Raw genomic sequence first — 22,219 nt, forward strand, 5'->3', positions numbered from 1 at the left:
TAAGTAGATCATATAGATCTAGCTTGTGTTTGCGTAAAGAGCGGACATTAACCAGTCCGCATTCTATGGTATTGTCCGTAGTGGCCATGCTTCTACCAGGATCGTAGGAGAAGTGACAGTGTTCACAACCTATGTTGTCCTCTACTTTTAGTTTGTGCTTGCACTGCTCAGTAGTACTAGGACGAAGCGCTAGTAGTTCTAGCTTACTCCACCGTGTATGATTCGCACGAGGGACATGGGGTCTAGCCCTAGACCGCGTGCGATCGCGGACGGGCGCAGACGGGCTTGCCTTAAGCGCGCCTTCGGCGCGCAAACGGCGCTCCCGCTGCGCTCGTCCGCTGCGCTTGTGCTGGGGGCACATTTAGGGAGAAGGTTGAGGGCGTGGCCTGGCTGAGGGGCGTGGCCTCGTGTCGCGAGGGTGAGGCGTTCGTGCTCCGACTCTGGCACCAGACAGCGCTATGTCCGCTGTAAGTGGAGTGGAAGCCTGTCCTTTTTAATCAGGTAGAGGTCGTTTAAAAACAGAAAATAAAACAGATAAGTGTTTTTAAAAAGAGCAACAAAACCTCCGGCTTCCGCCTCAGAGGGTGTCAGTTTCACTAAGACGCGCTGTTGGTCTGCGCAGTCTTATGGGCGGGAAAAGTGGGCGTGGCCTGGCTGGGGGCATGGCCTCGTGTCGCGAGGGTGAGGCGTTCGTGCTCCGACTCTGGCACCAGACAGCGCTATGTCCGCTGTAAGTGGAGTGGAAGCCTGTCCTTTTTAATCAGGTAGAGGTCGTTTAAAAACAGAAAACAAAACAGATAAGTGTTTTTAAAAAGAGCAACAAAACCTCCGGCTTCCGCCTCAGAGGGTGTCAGTTTCCTTCCCCTCGCATTCGGTAGGCTTAGGACCTCAACCGTCCGAGGCAGGAAAGTTTACTTACCTTAGTAGAGCTGTTAAGCGTATACTGAATGCAACCTCGAATATCTAGGTCTAACCTTTCTCCAACAATTGCAGCTTCAATTTCACAGAGTCTCCTTCCTGACCCCTTACACCCTTTTGTCTTGTTGTGGTGTGCCTTCAAGTTCATCCGTGTATACCGCACCAAGGGAAGAGAATGTGCCCTCTTAAGTATACTAGTACACCATTCACTCAAGAGAGAGACCTGGTCCCTTGGACTACTGTCTAGACAAGTACTGCTGTATAGTAACTGACAACCAATCATGATTATTCTTTGGAAGAGGGACCCACACATGGCTGCAAGTACTGGAAGCCCATATTATAAGAGTTGCTAAGAAACCACAAATCAATGTTCGACACATCCCAAAACAAATAAAGAACAGGTTAGATTTTGTCAAGAATGTAAAGTCCCAGTCACCCAAATTACTTTTCTCATAACCATAGTACCTGTTTGTTATTTCATTTGCTCTGCTACTGCTGTCAACAAGCGTTTCCTTTGGTCCATTCAGTGTGCTCTGCAGCAACATCTGAAATTGGTGAAGGACGAGTGTCGTACATGCCTCAAGGTCTTCCTCTTTCAATGGCGTTCTCTTATTAGAAAGGCTGCAAAATAAAACAGGTACTGCTTGAATTATTTACAGGAACAAATAGAGAAGAATGGAAAACCTAAAGAACAAGGTTTATTGTGGAACTTGAATGAATACAACATTGACAGTGAAGGGATAACAAATGATTCGGAGAACCTATTCATTTACCCTCATGATAAACACTAATGAACACTGTGAGACAACTGTCAGCATTTCTCGAGGTCAAATCATGTCCGAAAGGGTTTTGCATCTGCTGGCGTTTTGAGTTTACTTGTAGCATTATTCTTTCAATATTACAGAAAGAACTACTTCATGATTAACGCTTCCAGTTTTTTACTGATTTTTAAAGATAAATAATGACAGAAAACATTCTATTTCCTGTCTGTATTCATTTTTATTAGTGAAAAAATACACGAAATTGTACTTCTTGTAAGTGACTCTCCTTGTGGTCCTTCATGAATTCCAGACCAACTGTTAGGCAGATGGGCACCATGGGGATTTAAAAACAAGATCAGATTCCCTTAAATACGGGCACATGTTCACATATACGTGTATAAAATGTTTATATTTATATGTCGGTGTAGTATTTTGTTATATTTGGCTGCTTAATTTGCTAAAACGCGAAAGGCTTCAAAGTATGATTGCATCTTTATCAGTTAAATAAATGTAGAAATATACCATTTAACGACTCCAATTAGTCTCAAAACATAAAATAAAGATGGATAAATACCAATAAAATGGCCACAAATTGAATATAGATAAATACAGGTGGAAATGTTAAAAAAATAAATACCATAAATCCAGGAGCCCTATTCCTGATGTAACCGTCTACAGAAATTGAGAAAATTAACTGCAAATGCTGGTATGTTTTTCAGAAAGAAATGTGACCACATGTAGACAAAGCAATGCTTTAAGCGGACTGCCATTCCCTCCACTGAAAGTACTTCTTTCATGACTTTAATACTATTACAGAATTACTACATTGCCATAACAGAGTTTTCTGTGACAGAGGATGTGGGGAATCATGGCAGACATGCACAGAGATGCCGATAACCCTATGCTTCTGGTCGTTGTGAGTGGCGCCAAAAACATCAACTATGGCTAGAATTGTTAAGTAACTTAAAATTACTATCTATTGACACTTTTACCTTGATAATTAACAACAAATGCATTAAGACAACCAGGGTCTTGTCTTTGTAAATGTATGTCTGCATATCAATCACTTATTTCTTTTGTCTCTTCCGCCTTTTAATTACTTTACTAAATTGGACTATATTGTATATTTTGGTATTTAGTAATAACTTAACTGCATTTGTCCCCCACCAACGTTTTTCCCCCACACGTTCTTCATATCAGAGTATACTTAATCACAAAGTCTAATTTTCTAGAATACACAATTATTAATACATTATTTGGGTTTTGAATATTCAGTGGTTCTTTAAAAGAATGTTTAAACCACAGAAAAACTGTTGAAATAAATTCCCCAACAGATTTCCTTTGTGTGTAGCACTAACTTAAGATCTCTGTAGGGGTATTGGTCTGCACTGGAAGTGTTTTTTTTTTTCTTTTCAGACAATTTTTAATAGCATTGCATATAACCAGTTACAGTAAAGCATGAGACAATAATCACATTGATCAAAAATGGCAGATTCAGAGCTGTAAATGTTGAATTGTAAGACACTGTAGTATTGATATAGCGCATAACGCCCCTGGCAGAGAGAGCTCCCAAATAATTGATTATTTTATCAGTACACCTTCAAACCTGCCTAAAAACCAATAAGCTAAAATATTTTATAAATAAAAAAAATGCACTGCTCACGCATTTTTTTCCAACTTATAGGTGAGGGAAGAGCTCAACCCCCCAAATCCCACATCCCATGGCAGATGCTAGCCCACTACAATTACGGGGTTTACAAACATTTTACCACTTTCCAAGTTAACCCAGCTGCCACCGTTTTAATTGTGATATGTTCTGAGCATAGATCTCCTTGACTAAAAGTGCAAGATTAGGTCAAGCTTGAGAGACCATATGGGATCTACAGAAGTAGAGCTCTAGGAAGCAGTATTGAGAGAAGGGCTTCTGTTCTGCCCTTGAGGACAGTATTTGATTGGGTGGGAGTCGTGAGCTTACGCTGAAAAAGAGTGATTGTGATGCATCTTTTGCCTTGTGAACATGTTTATGCTTTAATACAGCAAGACTGAGTTGGTGATGGTGCCCAGCCAAAGATTAAATATTTAGGCCTAATCTGTTTACTATAAATAGATACAACAAAGTGAGTAGGCCTAACATATCTACTGTGAAAAGCATATGCTAAAGAGAATAGGCATCTAAGGGTGGAGCCAGTAGAGAGGTATTTTGTTACATGGAATCTGACAGGTTATCATATTAGGCAGGGATTTAGATGTTGGCTACTCACGCTAACTGACCTTGGAGGTCGAATACTTATAATGTGATAATCCTTGTTCGATCCTATTGGGGTTGGGGAGAGTTATATTGGTTTTCCAACAGCGACTTTCAACATATTTGTAATATTGTGATGTTTACCGGATGGTGACATTGAATGAAAGCTTACACTCAATGCAGTAGGTCTGAATATGGTGACAAGCTCATTAGCTGGTGAAAAGTTATAAAGTTATGACATGACAAATACAGTAAGCCTCTCTTATTGATTGTGAACATTATGTTTTAAAGCCAACGTGCCTTAAAGGGTGGATGGTTATTACACTGTTGAAAGCCTTAAAGATCAGTTTGGTGTTGGTTACTCCATCCCAGCAAACCGCAGGGCAAGAAGATTTGCAATTTAATTATATATTTTAACAGTGGTGTAGCAATGAAGTGTGTGCTTTAAGGTAGACAATGAAATGGCCCCCCAGCCCTTTGTTGTAACAGTAATAAGAAGCTATAATTTGAGCGCAGTAGGCCTGGTGTCACTGTGCCTGCTGCACTTTTGATAGTTATATCCCTGCTTTTTAGCTCCTTTTAGGAGCACTTGTATACTGTTTTGCTAACTGTTATTTTGTACATATTTGTAATTGTAGGACTATGCCTGATGGGTGCCTTGTGGGAAAGCTGATACTGAATACTGTAGCCCTGAATTGTTTATGGTGGCAAATCAATGACAAAGGCTGTGTGCCTGATTAGTTCACTGGGAAAAAATATGTTAGATGCCACAGGTTTGATCTATATTTTCATTAAAAAGTTACAAGGTGAGTAAACTGGAAACTGGACCTATTCACTGTGAACAGCATATGTTTAAGGCAATGGGAATTGTATTGTATATAGTTTACTACTGTTTTACCATTCCAAGATGCTTCTGTGTTTAGAAGCATTAAGTCAGCCTCCTGGACAGGTGCAGCAGACACTTTGCACAACACTGTTGAGTGTATGTATGTAAGTATGTGATATTTTATAGCAAGAACCTAGTGAAAGGTAGTAAAGCTTTGTAAGTGGGCAAAGACAGTCAACAAGTGATTAGAGGGGTCACTGGATTGTAAGTGTAAAGTTTCAACCTGGTCTCCCCATGCTTAGTTTATTGAACAGCCATTTTGGAATGGTAGCAGAATAGTGTATTGTTGGTTGACTGTTCCAAGATGGGCAACATGTTGCTTCTAAACCTGGAGGCCATTTTAAGACTTTAAAACGACAATACACTATGTGCAATACTATTGCAAGACAGCTGCCAACTCCTATGTCCTGTCATTTCTTATTGCAAGCATATGCCACTGATGCGAGCCACATTTGGGTTATGGTATATTTTATTTATTCTTTTAATTCATGTTTTATATGCTTGCTAAGGTTGTGCCTGTGTTTTACTGTGGATGGGCGAATATAAGAATGAGCTAGTGGGTGGATTAATGGATGAATGAGCTCAAGGATGAGTAACAGTGCGTGGATTTTTTTAAACCATATTTTATTGGCTTTTAAACAATAACAACATACATGTTCATTCGGAGGCCCGTATCTGGCGCCCAGGGTACATGGCATATTTTCTTCAACATTCCCTTGGAAACAAAACTAACCTCCCTTCCCCCTTGAGTTGCGGTGAGGTAAACAAGTGAGTGTGTCTACGTGCTACCGGGTTCTCGTGCATCAGTCTGCCAGATTCCGGGCGTTACAGTGCTATGCCTTCTGACGTCTTTAGGCTGAATGCCCCTTCTGTCTATCCACTCGTTCTGGCTCTGCCACCCTCGGAGTGCTCGCCCCGCTATTGTTGTCCAGCTCATTCGTCACCATTCACACACGAGTGACAGTGCATGGATGATGACTTATTGAGTGCCTAAACTCACCGCTGATTAAAGAGGCACTTTCAGTTATAAATCAGATCTATAGTGCCATTTCTGGTTTTACTTGTACATGATTTGATTAACTAACTAAAACAGGTTATAACTTTAAATAACAAAGTTATTAAAAAGTGTTTCTTTGCAGATAAAAATATTTTTACATGACAATATGCTGTTAAAACACAGAGTTCCTGCCATAAATTCAAAATAGCGTTGGGCTCCAGAGATAAAGTTGCAAGTTTCAGTCTTTGACCGATGAATGACTTAGAACTACTTAGTGCTACAGCTTCTATTTTCATGGTCTTTTATTCTCGCAATTTGTCTTCAAAGCTGATCGGAACTATGGTCCTGGATTAAAATCAGAGCTGAAATTCTAGAGCAAGATAGACGCAGATCAATCTAGGATATGCTCCAATTAGAAAAGAGGCAGGGAGGGTCCTGGTTTGCAAAAAGATCAGTGAAAGAAGACTACTGTTTTTATATTATTATTACTACAGCCCCACAACTAATCAAAGAAAATATCTATTTAAAAAAACTATGATACATAAAGTAAAGACCGCGTTTGCGGATATTCGGAATTGTTTAAAAAGAAAAGATTTTCTGTGATTTAATAGAAGCAAGATGTAGGTTTCATCACTTGAGGTGGCATATCAAATCTAGCATTCAATTGTGGTGGGTCACAGAGGGGACCACTATTAAGAGCGCTTCTTGATTGTTCGATGCTCTGCTGACAACGATAATTGGCACCCTGGTTGCTAATCACAACAAAGAGGCCAAAGATTGATTGGGCTCATACAAAAATCTTTCTGTCTCATTTACAAAGGTGGCTCTTAGAGGGAAGGTTTTGAGGCAAATTGGTGGGGCAGCGTGAAGCGAACTGCAGAGATGCTTGCCAGGCTTCCCTGTTCCGCAGATTAAAGGAGTGTTTCCCTTTTTAGTTTCGGTAATCAGGCAGGTTCACAAGAAATACATACACAGGAAGCAAAGGTTTCTGTGTGATGCACTGCTTTCAAGACCGGGACACGGTCTACAAGAAAAGGGCAAGCTCCCCTCAAGAGGAAACTATATGTTATTACAATGTAATAATCATGTAAAGAGGTGCTAAGTAGCGGGTTGTATATACACTAGAAATAGGTTTCATTTCCAGAATATGCTTATGTTAATTCATGTCCCACACGCGCCAGAATTTACTCATCTAGAAAAACACTGCTTATATCCCGAACGAAAACTTTGCATCACAGTCCAAGCTCTGTTTCGGTCACAGCTGGATGTCAGCAACGCCCTATTCACCTTGCTGTTCCTGACTTCTGCTGTCTTCATTGAAGAGTGTCTTACAGCACCCTCTTGGCAGACTAGGCACAAGGTGGGAAAAATTGAACCCATCACCCCTACCCTTGGCAGCCCACACTTTTGTACCCACACCCTACATCATCTGTCAGAGTACAGCAGTACATACTAAGCAGTGTGGTGAGATGATCAAAAACCAGGTTAAATTGGTCACCGCCTGAAGCAAACAGAAACACAGCCACATTGTCGGACTCGAAATTAAGAATACTTTTTAGGTCTAGCCTGGCGTCAGCAGCGCGCATGTGCTGTGCGAGGGCCTTTTGGAATCAATACAGTTTCGGAAGGGACTTTAAGCCCCGCCCTTGCTTTCAATTGGCACACGTCATCGTTTATGTTAAACGCTGGCGCGTTATTGAAAACTGGGCTTTTGGGTTACCGCCTTGTCCACTTTTAGGATGGCCCATCTTGTCAGGCTGACGCCATCTTGGTTTGGTGTGACGTAGGAGGGTTGTTACATTTTCACGGCCCTCCGTTTGTTAGAGCATTTCTCTAAAAAATGTGTATTCCGTATTTTTTATGATAAGTATGTATTTGTTTTATTGATACGTGTCTGCAACAACATGATTCTGTTTAAAAATAGACATATTTAATGACAGTTTGTGGAAAAAATTTGCATTTCGCAACTTGACATTTTTCTACATGCGTCTTTTCTGTGGAAAACATGACCGTATTTCCATTATTTGCAAAAGGTATATTCAATGCCTGTTCCGTATCCTTGCCATGGTGTGTATTCCATGCCCCACCGCCTCGGGTATCCCTTGCCTTCTCTACCCCTCTCCCCGCTAGTGCTGAGCTACCCCCTGCAGTCCCCTCGTCACACTTGCCTTCACCCTCTGAGCTTCCAGGGGTACTTCATCAGATGTGTTAAGGCTGGTCTGTTGGAGCCAGGGCTGTCCTAGGGGCTCTCTGCTCCACCCCAGCGGCCCCTCTCTGTCCAGCCCCTCTCTGCTCCACCCAAGCTTCCTCTCTCTGTCCAGCCCCTATCTGCTCCACCCAAGCCTCCCCTCACTGTCCAGCCCCCCTCTGCTCCACTCAGGCCCTTATAGTCAGGCAACGGTTTCACAAGAGAGGTGTCAAGGCAGCTGTGAGAACTGAGGTATTTGGAGAGAGCACCCCCCCCGGTGCCCCCGTCTTCTTTTTTTTACCGTTCCCTCCTCCCTTACTCGCCCTGTTGGTGCTCCGAGTCGCCTTGGTTTACCAGCCTGCGGCCCAGAGGGTGCTACAGACAGTGTCTCCTCGCCGCCTCCTCCTCACAGGGGGGCAGCGGGGGCCCCATTAATGTCCACAGGCTCCTCCGACCGGGGTGGGGAGTACCATCTCCTGCCGCCACCACTGCCCGCAGCAAAGAGAAGAGTACCCAGACTGTAACCAGACTGCAAACAGTGTCTGCTCGGCGCCTCCTCCTTACGGGGGGGGGCTGTGCCCGGGTCTCATTAATGTCCACAGGCTCCTCCGAAAGGTGATGTACCTTGAAGAAATAGGGGGGGCGGGGGACACCGCAACTGCCCGCAGCACAATGTACCCAGACTGCAAACAGTGTCCCCTCGGCGCCTTCTCCTCAGATGCGAATCCCCAAGTACACCACGGGCACTCTTCTTTAAACAGAAGGCGGGAGCTCCGCAGTGTTCAGTTTCTTTACACATGCATAATTCATTACAATGTATTAGTTTGATTCATACTTTCTCTCCGAGTAAACAAAGAAAATCTGCATTTCTTGCACATTGGCATAAATATATACCCGATTATAAAAACTGGAGTGAACCCACAACTGGTAAAACACTTTCGGTATTCAATGTACTGCAACAACAAACATATTGTTTACAACAGTTAATGTCTCCAAAAAAGCGCCTTAGACACTATTCCTTTCCAACTCGTGGACAAATAAGAAAGCCACGAAGTATAACTTCTCCAAAAGCATGGGATTTAAAAGGCAAACGGCACAGCTGCTTTTGGCGGGTCCTTCAGTCTGCGCAACACCCTCCCCCACCGTCTGGTATTGCTGCTGCTGCTATTGTATAATCCACCAGTCTTATTAATAGAGTCCCAACAGTCTCCGTATGGCGAGCAAGAACACTTTTTTAAGGAGCTGCACTAATAGCTAACACTTATAAGGTCCCAAAGGCGAGACCTATTGGCTATGCCAATGCTTGTTTCATTCTGCAAATGTGGGAGACAGGAAAAGTCAGAAATTATTTGTTTTACTTTTGTTACGTCATTTTAAGGAAGAATTACAGGCTTGAACGTCCAAACACTATTCCATCTCTTGCTACCTCTAACTTGAAAATCTGAAATCATGTCAAAATAAAGGGCTCAAGCTTTTCATGTTACCGTATCATTTGAAGAAGAGATTGGTGCGTCTACGAAGCCTTAAACATTGTACAATCTCGCCATAATATTACCAAGATTTACAGTAACAGGATTCTTTAAACTGGACTGTTGTGGCACCAAAATATTCTCTAGACACGGTGGTTGAAATATAAGAACACTTCAAGGAATCTCCGCCAGGAAAAATAATAGCTTTAGTACAATCTCTTAATAGGGAAAAAACAGACAACAGTGTTCAAGTGGCCATCATCAATGCTCTGTTCTTTAACTTACCTAGTTAAACACACTATGATAAGCTCATGAATGGTTACCTGATGAGGTAACAAAACAAACACAAGGAGATGATGGACGGAGCGCTGAAAATTATCAGACACTCACCCCCCAGTCACAGATCTGGGTTGAATCCATCATCGTTCTTTAGCTCACTTCGCCACACAAGTTCAGACCCAGCCATATGTAAATCAGTCTTGATCCTGTGCCTTATGGGAACAGTCCAGCCTGAACTGCAAAGCCAGGTCTTCCCTGGACTGGAAACAAGCATCCTGGGACCAGTTTCAGGTTAACACCCCTTATCAGTCAGACTAGCCTGAATCCAGTGGCAAAGTGAGCAAGGGAATCATGTCTGGGTATACCTTGCCAACTTAGGGCGAACAAAGCAAACACAAGGAGATGATGGGCAGAGCGCTGAAACATTTCAGACACTCAACCCCAGTCACAGATCTGGATTGAATCCATCATTGTTCTTTAGCTCACTTCGCCACACCAGTTCAGACCCAGCCATATGCAAATCAGCCTTGATCCTGTGCCTTATGGGAACAGTCCAGCCTGAACTACAAAGCCAGGTCTTCCTTGGACCTGAAACAAGCATCCTGGGACCGGTTTCAGGGTAACACCCCTCATCAGCCAGGCTAGCTTGAATCCAGTGGCAAAGTGAGCAAGGAACCCATGTCTGGGTATACCCTGCCGATTTAGGGCGAACAAAGTAAACACAAGGACATGTTGAATGGAGCGCTGAAACTTGTCAGACATTCACCCCCCAATCACAGATCTGGGTTGAATCCATCATCGTTCTTTAGCTCCTGCCCCCAATACCACATGGGAGGGATCCAGAGGAGCGCCACTGGGGCCAAAATAAATAAATAAAGGGACATTTTGCATCGTTCCTGCAGGAGTTCCACGGGACCGCAGCAAAAAAAAAAAGCATCCACCATTTTTAGTATATGGGGAGGAAGCCATCAGTAGGGTCCCCCATTTATGGCCTCGAGGATCCCCCTCCTCCGGGGACAAATATGTTTATGAGGAGGGGTTGCTCAGCCCCTCACCCCAAACTGATGGTGTCCCAGGGACCCCACCCCTTGGGTGTCGATTTAGTAAAAGACGGGAGGGGGGGCTGCGCGGGCCCCCTTAATGAACCCGTGAATGCCCCGGTACCCCTTCCCCCAGGGCCGATTTTCTTTTTTTTTTAAGGGAAGGGGGGCCGCTCAGCCGCCCCCCCTCCTGAGCCTACTTAGACTCCAACAACCCCATTGCCGTGGAGCCAAAGTATAAAAAAGGGGTGTTTTCTTACACACTAGACACAGATCAATTTTGGCTCCTTACAACCACAGACCATGGAACTCACCAAAGAAGTGCCATAGGGATCCTGCCTTAGTCCCACTTTATTCAACAATTATATTGCCCTGGTAGCTTGACTACTTAGAAAGCTTGGCTTTACTCAGATCTTGTATGCGGATGACACCCAGCTTCTACTTGTATTTAAGGAAGGGTATGCAGTTCCTAAGAGTAAAAAGACATATATGGTCAGAAATGTACTAGGTTCGATATGTAGGATCAACAAGTGAGTCGTACTGTTCAAAGTGAGAGGGAGGGAGAGACCCGTCTACGGAACTGGAGCCCTCACACACCCAGCAAGCTAGGTGTCATGCTTCATCATATGGGCTTGCTCCTCGTCGGGCCGGCGCTGCAATGCCCGACGGGCTCCCATAAATGGGGCTCTTTATCGGAGATCTTTTGTCCCTGCCGTTTGGTGCAGTGGGGGTGAGGGGCCCAGTAGTGTAGATGTAGTGTGAGTGAGTTAAAACAGGTCAATTATTCCTTGAACTATATTTATTCTGGTAGGTAGTTTGCCTGATTAAAAATCAATAGAGTGGCGTAAAACTAAAAGTTATGTGCCTAGATGTCTACGTCCTACTCTCATTAGGTCGACATGTTTCTTGCCTTTGTTGTCCGTAAGATCGTGGGCAATTCTTCAGGACCAGGGTTTCAAATGCTATCTACACAAATTAAGAGGGGAAACCTACCTCCCACATCGCAATACAGTGGGCAATGTTCCACTGTTGTCACGGAACCTAGATCAGAAAAAAGTGACAGATATTAGCTGTATGTGTCCTCAAAATTCATTTTGTACCTTATATGCCTTGTGACAATAGCACACAACATTTTTCCCGCCGGATATTGATGAGGCCATACTATTTAGGTTCTTAGGTGAGCATTTTACAACAATATGCTCCACTACTGCTTTGCTTATGTTTTTATGTTGCATTTGGTTTTATACACTTAGTGCTTGGTCCATTCACTGTATAAAGCACCTAGACACTTTAATTGCGTGAGACATCACTTGAAGTTGCACACCTTTCTAATATGTTGTGTGCTATTGTCACAACGTTTGGCGAGAGCATTCTTAAATTTCCCACCAAATGGGAGCAAACACTAAGCCTGCTCCCAGCTGGCAGGAGATTTAAAAGTGCACCCACTGGCTGGGTGCAGGCTTGAGTTCTGTTTCCCTGCCTGCACTGTTGAGAGCAGGGACACAGAACCCGATTGCTCCCACCTGGATGGAACAGCATAAATAGCTGCTCCCTCCAGGAAGGAGCAATGCTGGTACCGCACCATGCCGAACCGGGCTAGGGTTGCGGGGGCCCTGGGGCTCCTCCCATGGCCCCCACATGTAGTATGTGAGTGCTCTAGGTGGGCACTGAGATACGCACCTCTGGCTTTGGGGTTGGAGTCCCCAGGGCCTAATGAGGATCAGGAAGGGGGGCACGCAGCCCCTTCCCTTTCCCAAGTGTATTAGGCCCCAGCGAATGGGGTGCCCGGGGTCAAGAAGATTCGAAGGAGGGAGGCTGTGCGGCCTCCCTCCCCTTTATTGAAACATGTGGCTGAGGGGGATGATATCCCCCCCCCGAGGCCTGATAAGGCTCTCTCCCCTATTTGTATTGTATTTAGCTCGGGGAAGGGGGATTCATGCCCCCTCTCCTTAGAATTTGGCCTACTGGGATGGGATTCCCAGGGCCTATTAAGGCTCTAGGAGGGAGTTGCACACACTCCTCCCATTAAAATATATGTTTTGGCCCTGGGAATGGGGTTCCCAGGGTCTGCAGGACAACTCTATGCTGCATTGTAAAAGGCTGTGTGTGGCGAGAGGTTGGCAGCCTACGAGGAAGTTGACTGCTTTCGGGTTGGTTGGCCACAGGGCCTGGCCCGTAGCCAGACCTTGCGGCCAACAACCCCGCTACGCAGGGTCTGGCTGTTTGGCAGGGGTGGAGGGGAGAGAGAGTTGTTTTTCCGTATGGTAATAAAATATTACTTTACTTTGAAAAAACCCTAGAACGTCACTAAATAAACAAAGGTTAAAGTAACGTTACAGTTAGGTGGAATTTTCAGTAACAAGCAATGTTTTAAAGAAAACAAAAACATAGAAATTCACCGGTTTTAGTTAGCTCAAGTAACTATAACACATGTGGAGTGTAATGATACACCCTCACCATGAACTGCTAATTACGCTACATATTACATCATTTATGACATCTTCTACAACATCAGCGATGATACAGATGAGAAACTGTGCATGGCGGGGGCGTGATGTATAGTTACCTTACAGCATGGGTTATAGTTACTTGAGATAACTATAACTGGTGAATTTCTGTATTTTATGATTAGTTTAAAACATTACATTGTCACTGAACATTCCACCTAACTGTAACATTGCTTTAACCTTTGTGTTTTATTTCAGTGAATATATATATATATATATATATATATATATATATATATATATAATCTACTGGCGGTCGCCAGTAGATAGTTATAGTTAGGACCGTGTTTCCATAGGAAATCTGAAAATTCTATTTGGAATAACTTTGGCGCCGGTTGACGAATCCTCGCGAATTTTTCAAAACTAATGGGGCGCTACGCTCCGCTCCTACCCTGAAAGTCTCGGGGGGATTCGTCAAGCGGGGGCTGAGAAAAAAGGGGGGTCCCAAAACGCATTTTCCCCATGCATTTTCCCATAGGACCTTTAGTCCGAGCTACACCCCTAACGGCTGAACAGAATTATGTGAAATTTGGCAGAGAGGTAGCCCTCAGGTCAGGGATGTGCCTTTTGAAGGTCTCGTGTAAATCTGTTCAGTATTTCCTGAGAAAATAGCATTTAAATCAATATATATATCTGTGGGCGCGCTCTGAGCGCTTACGGTAAGCTTACCGTACGCGTACGGTGCCGTGCGCGAGCGCGATTCTGATTGGTTGTTAGATCAAAGTAAACATTCGAATCGGTCGAAACCAGGAAGTATCGGCCGCCATTTTCTGTCTCTCGCACTGAAAAACAAAGGTTGATAACATGAAAAGGGGGCAACGAAGAGAGTTGCAGACCCCCTAGCGTTCGTCAGGGGGTTCACGAAGGACCAAAAAGTATGAAAAATAAATTTAATAATTTTAAAAAAAAATCGCGGAGTGCGCGTACGGTAAGCTTACAATCACATTAAAAAACAATAATTAACAATCACATTTAATATATAAATCTAAGGACCCCCAAGGGAGAAAAAAACAATTGATATTTTGTAAAAAATGGCGAGGCGTGTACGGTACGAAATGCGCAACGTGGGCGCTCGGTGCGCGCATGGTGCCGGAAGCGCACCGTGCGCGCAAAAATTAAAAATAAATACATAACTTAGCATTTAAAAAACCGTACAAATTCACTGAAAAAACCATAGGTTTCACACACGTTATAGTTAGGAATTAGCATTTAAAAAACCTTGCAAATTCACTTAAAAACCATAGGTTTCACACAAGTTATAGTTAGCTGTACATTTCACTCGTAAAAAACCAATGAAATTCCACGTTATAGTTAGATCAGGTAACTATAACTTGCGCGACCGCAATGCACAATGTGTCATTTCAGATGTCATCATTGATGTCATGAGTTATGTCACTGACCATGTCATAAGTGATGTAATATGTGACGTCATCAGCAGTGCATTGCGGTCGCGCAAGTTATAGTTACCTGATCTAACTAGAACGTGGAATTTCATTGGTTTTTTACGAGTGAAATGTACAGCTAACTATAACTTGTGTGAAACCTATAGTTTTTTAAGTGAATATATATATATATATATATATATATATATATATATATATATACACACATACATATACACACACGGTCCAAACCTCCTTTAGTTTTCAAAGAAGGAAAAGCGGCACTCACGGGGCTTCATTGTAGCAATTTATTAATCTTCAGACAACAGACGCATTTCAGAAATGTTCCTTCGTCAGTGTTGTTTACGTGACGCGCTGGGCGGCAACATTTAAAGCATCACACACATTATCATGAAATCAAACAAGGGCTAATGACAAAACGCTATATTGCAGGCGCCATTCTGAAAGAATTTGTCTCTTGGTTGTTACAAATAAACACGTAATTACAATGCACCACCTGTCAAGATATATAAATTCAACCATGACACAAAAATAATTTCTATTGATTGATGCAGTATAAACATGATAAAATAACAGAGCAATCTTGCCGAGTATCGGCATTGGCAACCTTCATTACTGGTTGCAGGCATGCCCATGTATTTCATGTATAATTCTGCCATGTATCAGCATTCACTGGATGCAAAATTAAAAGAAGATAAAGATAGCTGCTCTAGGGTCCCTCAAATGGACCTCTTCAATAACTATCACAGAATACTAATTAATTGCCCAAATGTACTGTAAATTTTTCCCCACTATTTAATCCATTCGGGGATTTCGTTTGTAGGTCCATGATGTAACGGGACTCCAGTCTCCTCATCCACAGCACTCAGTCACCTCCTCTGTCATTTAGAGGTATACAATCGATGCTGAAATACTGTAACAGATCCCTGTTACTTTTGTGTTTTATAGCAAAATGACATGCCACAGGATAATTCAAATCCTTTTTCACAATGGCACGCATGTATTACAGCACTCTCAATTTCACACTGTTTATGGTACTCCCTATATAACTAAGTCCACAGGGACACCTGAGACAGTAAACTGCATGTGTCATTTGACAGGTCATAAAATTGTTGATCTTTTTATCTGGTTTCAAACCATTAATCTTATAGGTTAAAACTCTTTTGCTGAAGGTGCAAGCTTTGCATCTCCCGCAGGGATAGAACCCCTTCATTTCATTCAAAGTTCCCTGTTTCACTGGAATACTGTCCAAGTGACTGTGCACTAGTCTGTCTTTCAATGAGCGTGCCTTCCTGAACGTTATCAATGGTGTCGCTGGAATGTCGGCACCAATGATAATATCCGTTTTTAACACATGCCAGTTCTTCCTCATTATATTTCTGAGTGTGTTAGCATCATCAGAGTAGGTGGTTATCATACGAAATTTTCCATTTTCCTGTCTTTGTTTTTTCTGTTCTAGCAAATCTTTCCAGGGTAGCAGTTCTACTTTTCTTAAAGTCTTTTCTAAAAGTCCTGCAACATAACCTCTTGCTAAAAATCGATTGGTACTCTCTTTGGCTGCTAGATCAAAATCAGATTCCCTGGAGCAGTTCCGTTTTAACCTCAAAAACTCCACATAAGGAATAGTATCCTTTAGTTTTTGTGGATGACTGCTTGATGCATGTAGCGTACTGTTCCAACCAAGAGACATACTCTTTCAAAACAACACTGACGAAGGAACATTTTCTGAAACACGTCTGTTGTCTGAAGATTAATAAATTTCTACAATGAAGCACCGTGAGTGCCGCTTTTCCTTCTTTGAAAACTAAAGGAGGTTTGGAGCGTGTATATCTTTGCGGAGCACTACCGCAAGACCGGCACCCGTCCCCCGAGTGCCTCGCATTTTTTGTGCACGAGAGCGGGAGATATATATATATATATATATACACACACACATCCTTCTCAGCAGGCACTTAACGTACATATGCACTCCCTCCAGAAATAAACACCAGCTACATAATCAGTCAGTCGCAGGAGATTTATTACATAGCAATAGCCAGAAAACACCCTACACGTTTCGGCGGGAAACGCCTTGCTCACGGGTACATTTGTTATACATACAAACACACAAATAAATGACCATCACAGGTTGCGCACAACGTAACGAGCGTAAACATGAACACAGGACTATCGCTAAAAAATGAACGAAAAAGTGGCGGCCATCTTAGTGTGGTTTTAAACAGTCAATAAAGTTCCATTCACATAAAATAAAAAACTCACAAAACAGAATTCAAAGTAGACCTTCAATGTCATATATACTGAATCAATCACATCGTTAATATCACATCATGGACCGGAACAATTCCCACTTATCTTATATTTATGATAATGTAAACAATAACTAAAATTGTAAACAAAAAGCACTATAATAGGGAAAAATACGTTTTACAATTGTCACTAGGTCTTACTTAGTTGCATAACATTCACACTGCCTCAATGGGTTGAATATACATTTTTGCTTAATCGCAATCCCAAAATTGCAATTCTTTATTTATTGCCCAAATTACATAAAGATTCTGTTAAACCACCGGGGAGACCCATTGTTTCGTCAATGGGTTCTCCATTAGAGAAAACTTCCAAATACATTGATTATTTTTTACGTACCTATGTGGAAGAGTTACCTTCTTATCTCAAAGATAGCAGGGACTTTTTGAGTAAAATTAAAGATTTTGAATGGCAGGAAGGATACCTATTAATTACCATGGATGTATGTAGTCTTTATACTTCGATTAAACATACATAGGGCATTCAGGCTTGTCAACAGTTTCTTAGTTCCCGCTCCATTTCCATCCTGAGACACAATGAAATGGTGCTACAAATGATAAACTTCTGTCTTGAGAACAACTTTTTCATTTTTGATGGAGTTTTTTTACAGACAGAAGCAAGGCACAGCTTTGGGCACCTGTTTTGCTCCCAGTTTTGCCAATCTTTTCATGGTCTGCTGGGAGCGACTGGTGTCCAGGACACAAGAATTATACCGTGGCCATGTGAAATTATGGTTACGGTATATTGATGATCTTTTTGTTATCTGGGTAGGATCTCAGGAACAAGCGAATGATTTTATCTCTACCTTGAACAACAATGAGTTGAATCTAAGATTTGAGAGCAAAATGAGTGATCAGAGCATTGAATTTTTGGATTTATGTATAGAGGTTGTTGACAATAAACTGGCCTCTAAACTTTTTTGAAAACCCACTGCGGGCAATACCCTGTTATATGCAGATAGTGGGCATCCCAAAACATTGATCCGGAGTATCCCCTATGGAGAGTTTCTCCGAGCACGGAGAAACTGTAGTACACAATCAGACTTTATTTCAGAGAGTGACTGTATGACAGAAAGCTTTTTGGAGAGAGGCTACAACCCCAATACAGTTAAAGAAGCCTTCTTGAAGGCGAGCAAGTTTACACAGAGTGAGTTACTGGTACCTAAGGAGGGGAGGAGGATAGAGTTATAAGATTTATAACTACTTATCACTCTAATTCTTGGAAGGTACGCAACTGCCTTAATCGACATTGGAAAATTTTATTAACTGAACCAACCCTGAAGGACATGGTAGGAGTTTCACCTAATATCACCTACAGAAAGCCAGACTCCCTAAAAGATAGACTCTGCAATAATGAGGTGACATGCACTAAGAGTTTTAACATGGATATACAAGGATTTTTTACGTGTATGTCTTGTAAAGCGTGCAAGTTTAGCACAAATGTCAAAAAGGTCCATTATCCGATTAGTGACACAGAGAGGAATATAGGTAAACATCTTACGTGTTTGTCAGATTATTGTGTCTATGTTCTGGTTTGCCCTTGTGCTAAGAAATATGTAGGGAGCACGATGTTTACGGCTAAGAAGCGTGTTCTCGAACATATGACAGCAATTCAGAACATAGACAAGTTGTCGCCTGTCGCAAGACATTTTGAGGAATTTCACAAAAGCAATCGCAACTTATTGCGATTTTTTGTGATTGACAGAGTTGCATCCACCAATAGAGGGGGGGACAGAATTCGCAAACTCCGTCAACTAGAGTCCAGATATATTTTAGACCTCAATACCAAGATCCCTGGAGGTCTAAATTCTGAAGAAGAAATGTCGTGGCATTTGGGGGAATAGCTGATTCTCAATTCCCAAGTTGCCCCCCCTCCTTTTGACGACAGATGCTCTAAGTGAGGTTAACAATTTGGAAAGTTTCTTGTGTACAGTACATGATTTAGTAAGTTTTTTTAAACTTAGTTGGCAATGAATTTCTGATATGTCTATCTATGTGATTGTCTGTTGCAATTATTGATTTTAATGTATTTATATATGAACTAGGTTGAATTCGGTTGAATTTTGTGGATGGCCTGACTATAAGCGGCATGGTTCTTTCTATTTGTTCATTCTTTCTTTTTCACTTTCTCGTTTTTTATATATTTTTCTCATTCTCCATTTAGGAGATGTCAAGATTGGAGAAGTTATAGAGATCACGTCTATCATTGGAGATGTATAAATTGAAGATGGAATCTTTGGTGCCCACATGGGCGGAATTAGATGATGTACAATTGTATCTGAGAGAATACGGACTTGTTTATGATGCACTAATTGTGAATGCCAATACTGCCTCTTTATGACATGTTTTATGTTATATAGACTTAATAACAATGTAACCCACTGGGGATGTTATTTATCATTTGCGGCAGTGTGAATGTTATGCAACTAAGTAAGACCTAGTGACAATTGTAAAACGTATTTTGCCCTATTATAGGGCTTTTTGTTTGCAATATGAGTTATTGTTTACATTATCATAAATATAAGATAAGTGGGAATTGTTCCGGTCCAGGATGTGATATTAACGATGTGATTGATTCAGTATATATGACATTGAAGGTCTAAATTGCATTATGGAGTGGACAGATTGCGTTCCCATAGATCTTGACATTGTCTAGAGAATTGAAATTATCGAGGCGATAGGGAAGTTTTGAATAACTAGAATCTATGTCGCTGTGCCAGTAACGGTACATGCGATTTACTTATGTCACGGTTGCACGTTTGTTTTTACATTACTTTGAATTCTGTTTTGTGAGTTTTTTATTTTATGTGAATGGAACTTTATTGACGGTTTAAAACCACACTAAGATGGGAGCGGTTTTTTTTGTTCATTTTTGAGCGAGAGTCCTGTGTTCATGTTTACGCTCATTACGTTGTACGCAACCTGTGATGGTCATTTATTTGTGTGTTTGTATGTATAACAAATTTAGCCGTGAGCAAGGCCGTTCCCGCCGAAACGCGTAGGGTGTTTTCTGGCTATTGCTATGTAATAAATCTCCTGCGACTGACTGATTCTGGAGCTGGTGTTTATTTCTGGAGGGAGTGCATATGTACGTTAAGTGCATGGTGAGAAGGATGCAAATTATTGGGTAACCTCGGACCCAATTGTGCACAGACGCGTGATGTGTCCCGGAATTTTCGAGGAAGTGCAAAGTGTATATATACACACATATATATATATATCCACCATTACCCTCTCCCAGGTCTAGAGCAGGCTCTAACATAGCTCAGGTTCACCATATCTGAATTCGTCGCCACAAAACAAGGCTCCAGATATTTCTCTTCTACACATATTTATTCACCATGCAGACGCGTTTCAGCAGTCATGCCTTTCTCTAACCCTGGGCATAGTTCGCGCAGTAGCGCTACGCGTAGCTACGAGAAGTGCACTACGCGAGCTACGCTTAGCACTACGTGAACTGCGTAGTGCGGTAGTGAAATGCTGTTCGCAATGATTGCACAGTGCCGGATGCTTGTCTGCACTGTGCAATCATTGCAAACGGCATCTTGCACAGTGCAAGCGGTTGTTTTCTGCCGCTCAAGTATATTTTTACCCCAGCGGCAGCTTTCTCAACGCGGACTGGTAGTTTCTCATCGCGAGCGGTCGTGAGCATATGCGACCACTCGCAATGAGAAACCTTACCTCCCCGCGTTGAGAATCTCGCCGGGAGGTTTATTTTCCATGCACGCGATCAGCAACTTGATGTTGCTGATTGCGAACAAGGCAAAAGTCTTTACGGGATGTCATTTTGCTCGCTCGCGGTCGCCAACTTGACGTTGAGGACCGCGAGCGAGCAAAAAATGCCAACTACGCTACACTATGCGTTTTTGCACTGTGCTACGTGCAATTCGCGTAGCTGCACAAACTACGCGAGCGTAGTGTAGTTTTCCACCCAGGCCTACCTTTCTCAACGCAGGTCAAAGAGGAGGTGGTGTCAGCTACATATCTTTAAATACACAATAAACGATTCCCATAGGAGGAATTTCGGGGCCATAAAAAAAAAAAGACTGCCATAATCCATGTGTAGTACTTATTTACATATAGGCTTGAACACTGTGCAAAATCCGATATCGTCAAGTCTATTAATAAACTATTCTCACGCTGGTTCAAATATACAAAGTTAAAATAACATGTTCCTCCTTCAATGGGTGCAGCAGGTAATTTGCACAACAAAACCTTGCTCTCACAGTCCTCCATTAGTATCCAGCCGCAGAAGAATGTTACCCCTCCACAAATGTAACACTTAACACCCCTCGTCGTGGCAAGCCGCATACTGTAATTACCAAGTGCAGAGCCGTGAGCGTTGGTACAGTGACCTTCACTCAAACACATATTAATGCCCTGAGTCCAGTCAGCGGATGTACCATGGCATTTCGGCTGCAGCAGAATCCTTGTGGAGGGACTATGATTCAACTATACCAGTGCCCCATTACGTGGTAGAATACCGCCCACCTCTTGACCCCATTGCAGATTCAATAATGAAGATCAGCCCATCGTGCTACCAGGCGTCTTCGGACACTCAGTACTAGGCCAGGGCGGTAAATTCCGCTTGCGGAATTTGAGTAATTTCGCGTTCAGCGGAGAACGCATAATTACCAAACATTCGGCGATCCACGGTTTTGCAAAATATTTTGCTTGTTCACGCTTTTAAAATGCGTGTTCGCGAGATATTTCTTCCCGAGCACGCAAACTGCGTTCGCGAACAAGAAAAAAGCATCGCGAACGGAACAAGCAATTCCGCCTGTTCGCTGAAGTTTTGCGTGCTCGCGGAGAGTTTTTACCGTTTTGCGGAGCTTTGCGTAGCACGACTACGCAAATTCCGCCCACCCCTACTCAGTACACAGTCGCCGATCTGACTCCCATTCCTGCTGTTGGGGGAGGAGGGCCTCTGCGGTATGTAGCTCCATACAATACTCCTTTTGCACCAGCAACAGCGGTGCACCATACCGAGAGGACATGTCAGACTCCAGCACTGGCAACTTGAATACAATATCCACCATTACTTGTTCCCGGATCTAGAGCGGGCTCTGACACAGCTCGGGTTAACCATATGCAAATTTGTCACCACAAAACAAGGCTCCAGATACTTCTCTTCTACACATATATTTATTCACCATGCAGACGCATTTTGGCAGTCATGCCTTTCTCAATGCAGGTAAAAGAAGAGGTGGTGTCAGTGACATT

At 42.6% G+C, this 22,219-nt stretch overlaps 1 protein-coding gene across 10 annotated transcripts in view; it reads right to left on the bottom strand.

The window, feature by feature from the left end:
* Positions 1-22,219, bottom strand: part of KIZ (kizuna centrosomal protein) — a 765,937-nt gene that overhangs the window by 427,805 nt on the left and 315,913 nt on the right. For all 10 annotated transcript variants that reach the window (XM_085612400.1, XM_085612398.1, XM_085612396.1 and 7 more), the window contains one exon: positions 1,384-1,539. In XM_085612400.1, coding sequence (XP_085468526.1) covers positions 1,384-1,539 — 156 coding nt within the window. The remainder of the gene's footprint in view (positions 1-1,383; positions 1,540-22,219) is intronic.

Source organism: Triturus cristatus, chromosome 6, assembly GCF_964204655.1.
Source record: "Triturus cristatus chromosome 6, aTriCri1.1, whole genome shotgun sequence".
Taxonomy (NCBI): domain Eukaryota; kingdom Metazoa; phylum Chordata; class Amphibia; order Caudata; family Salamandridae; genus Triturus; species Triturus cristatus.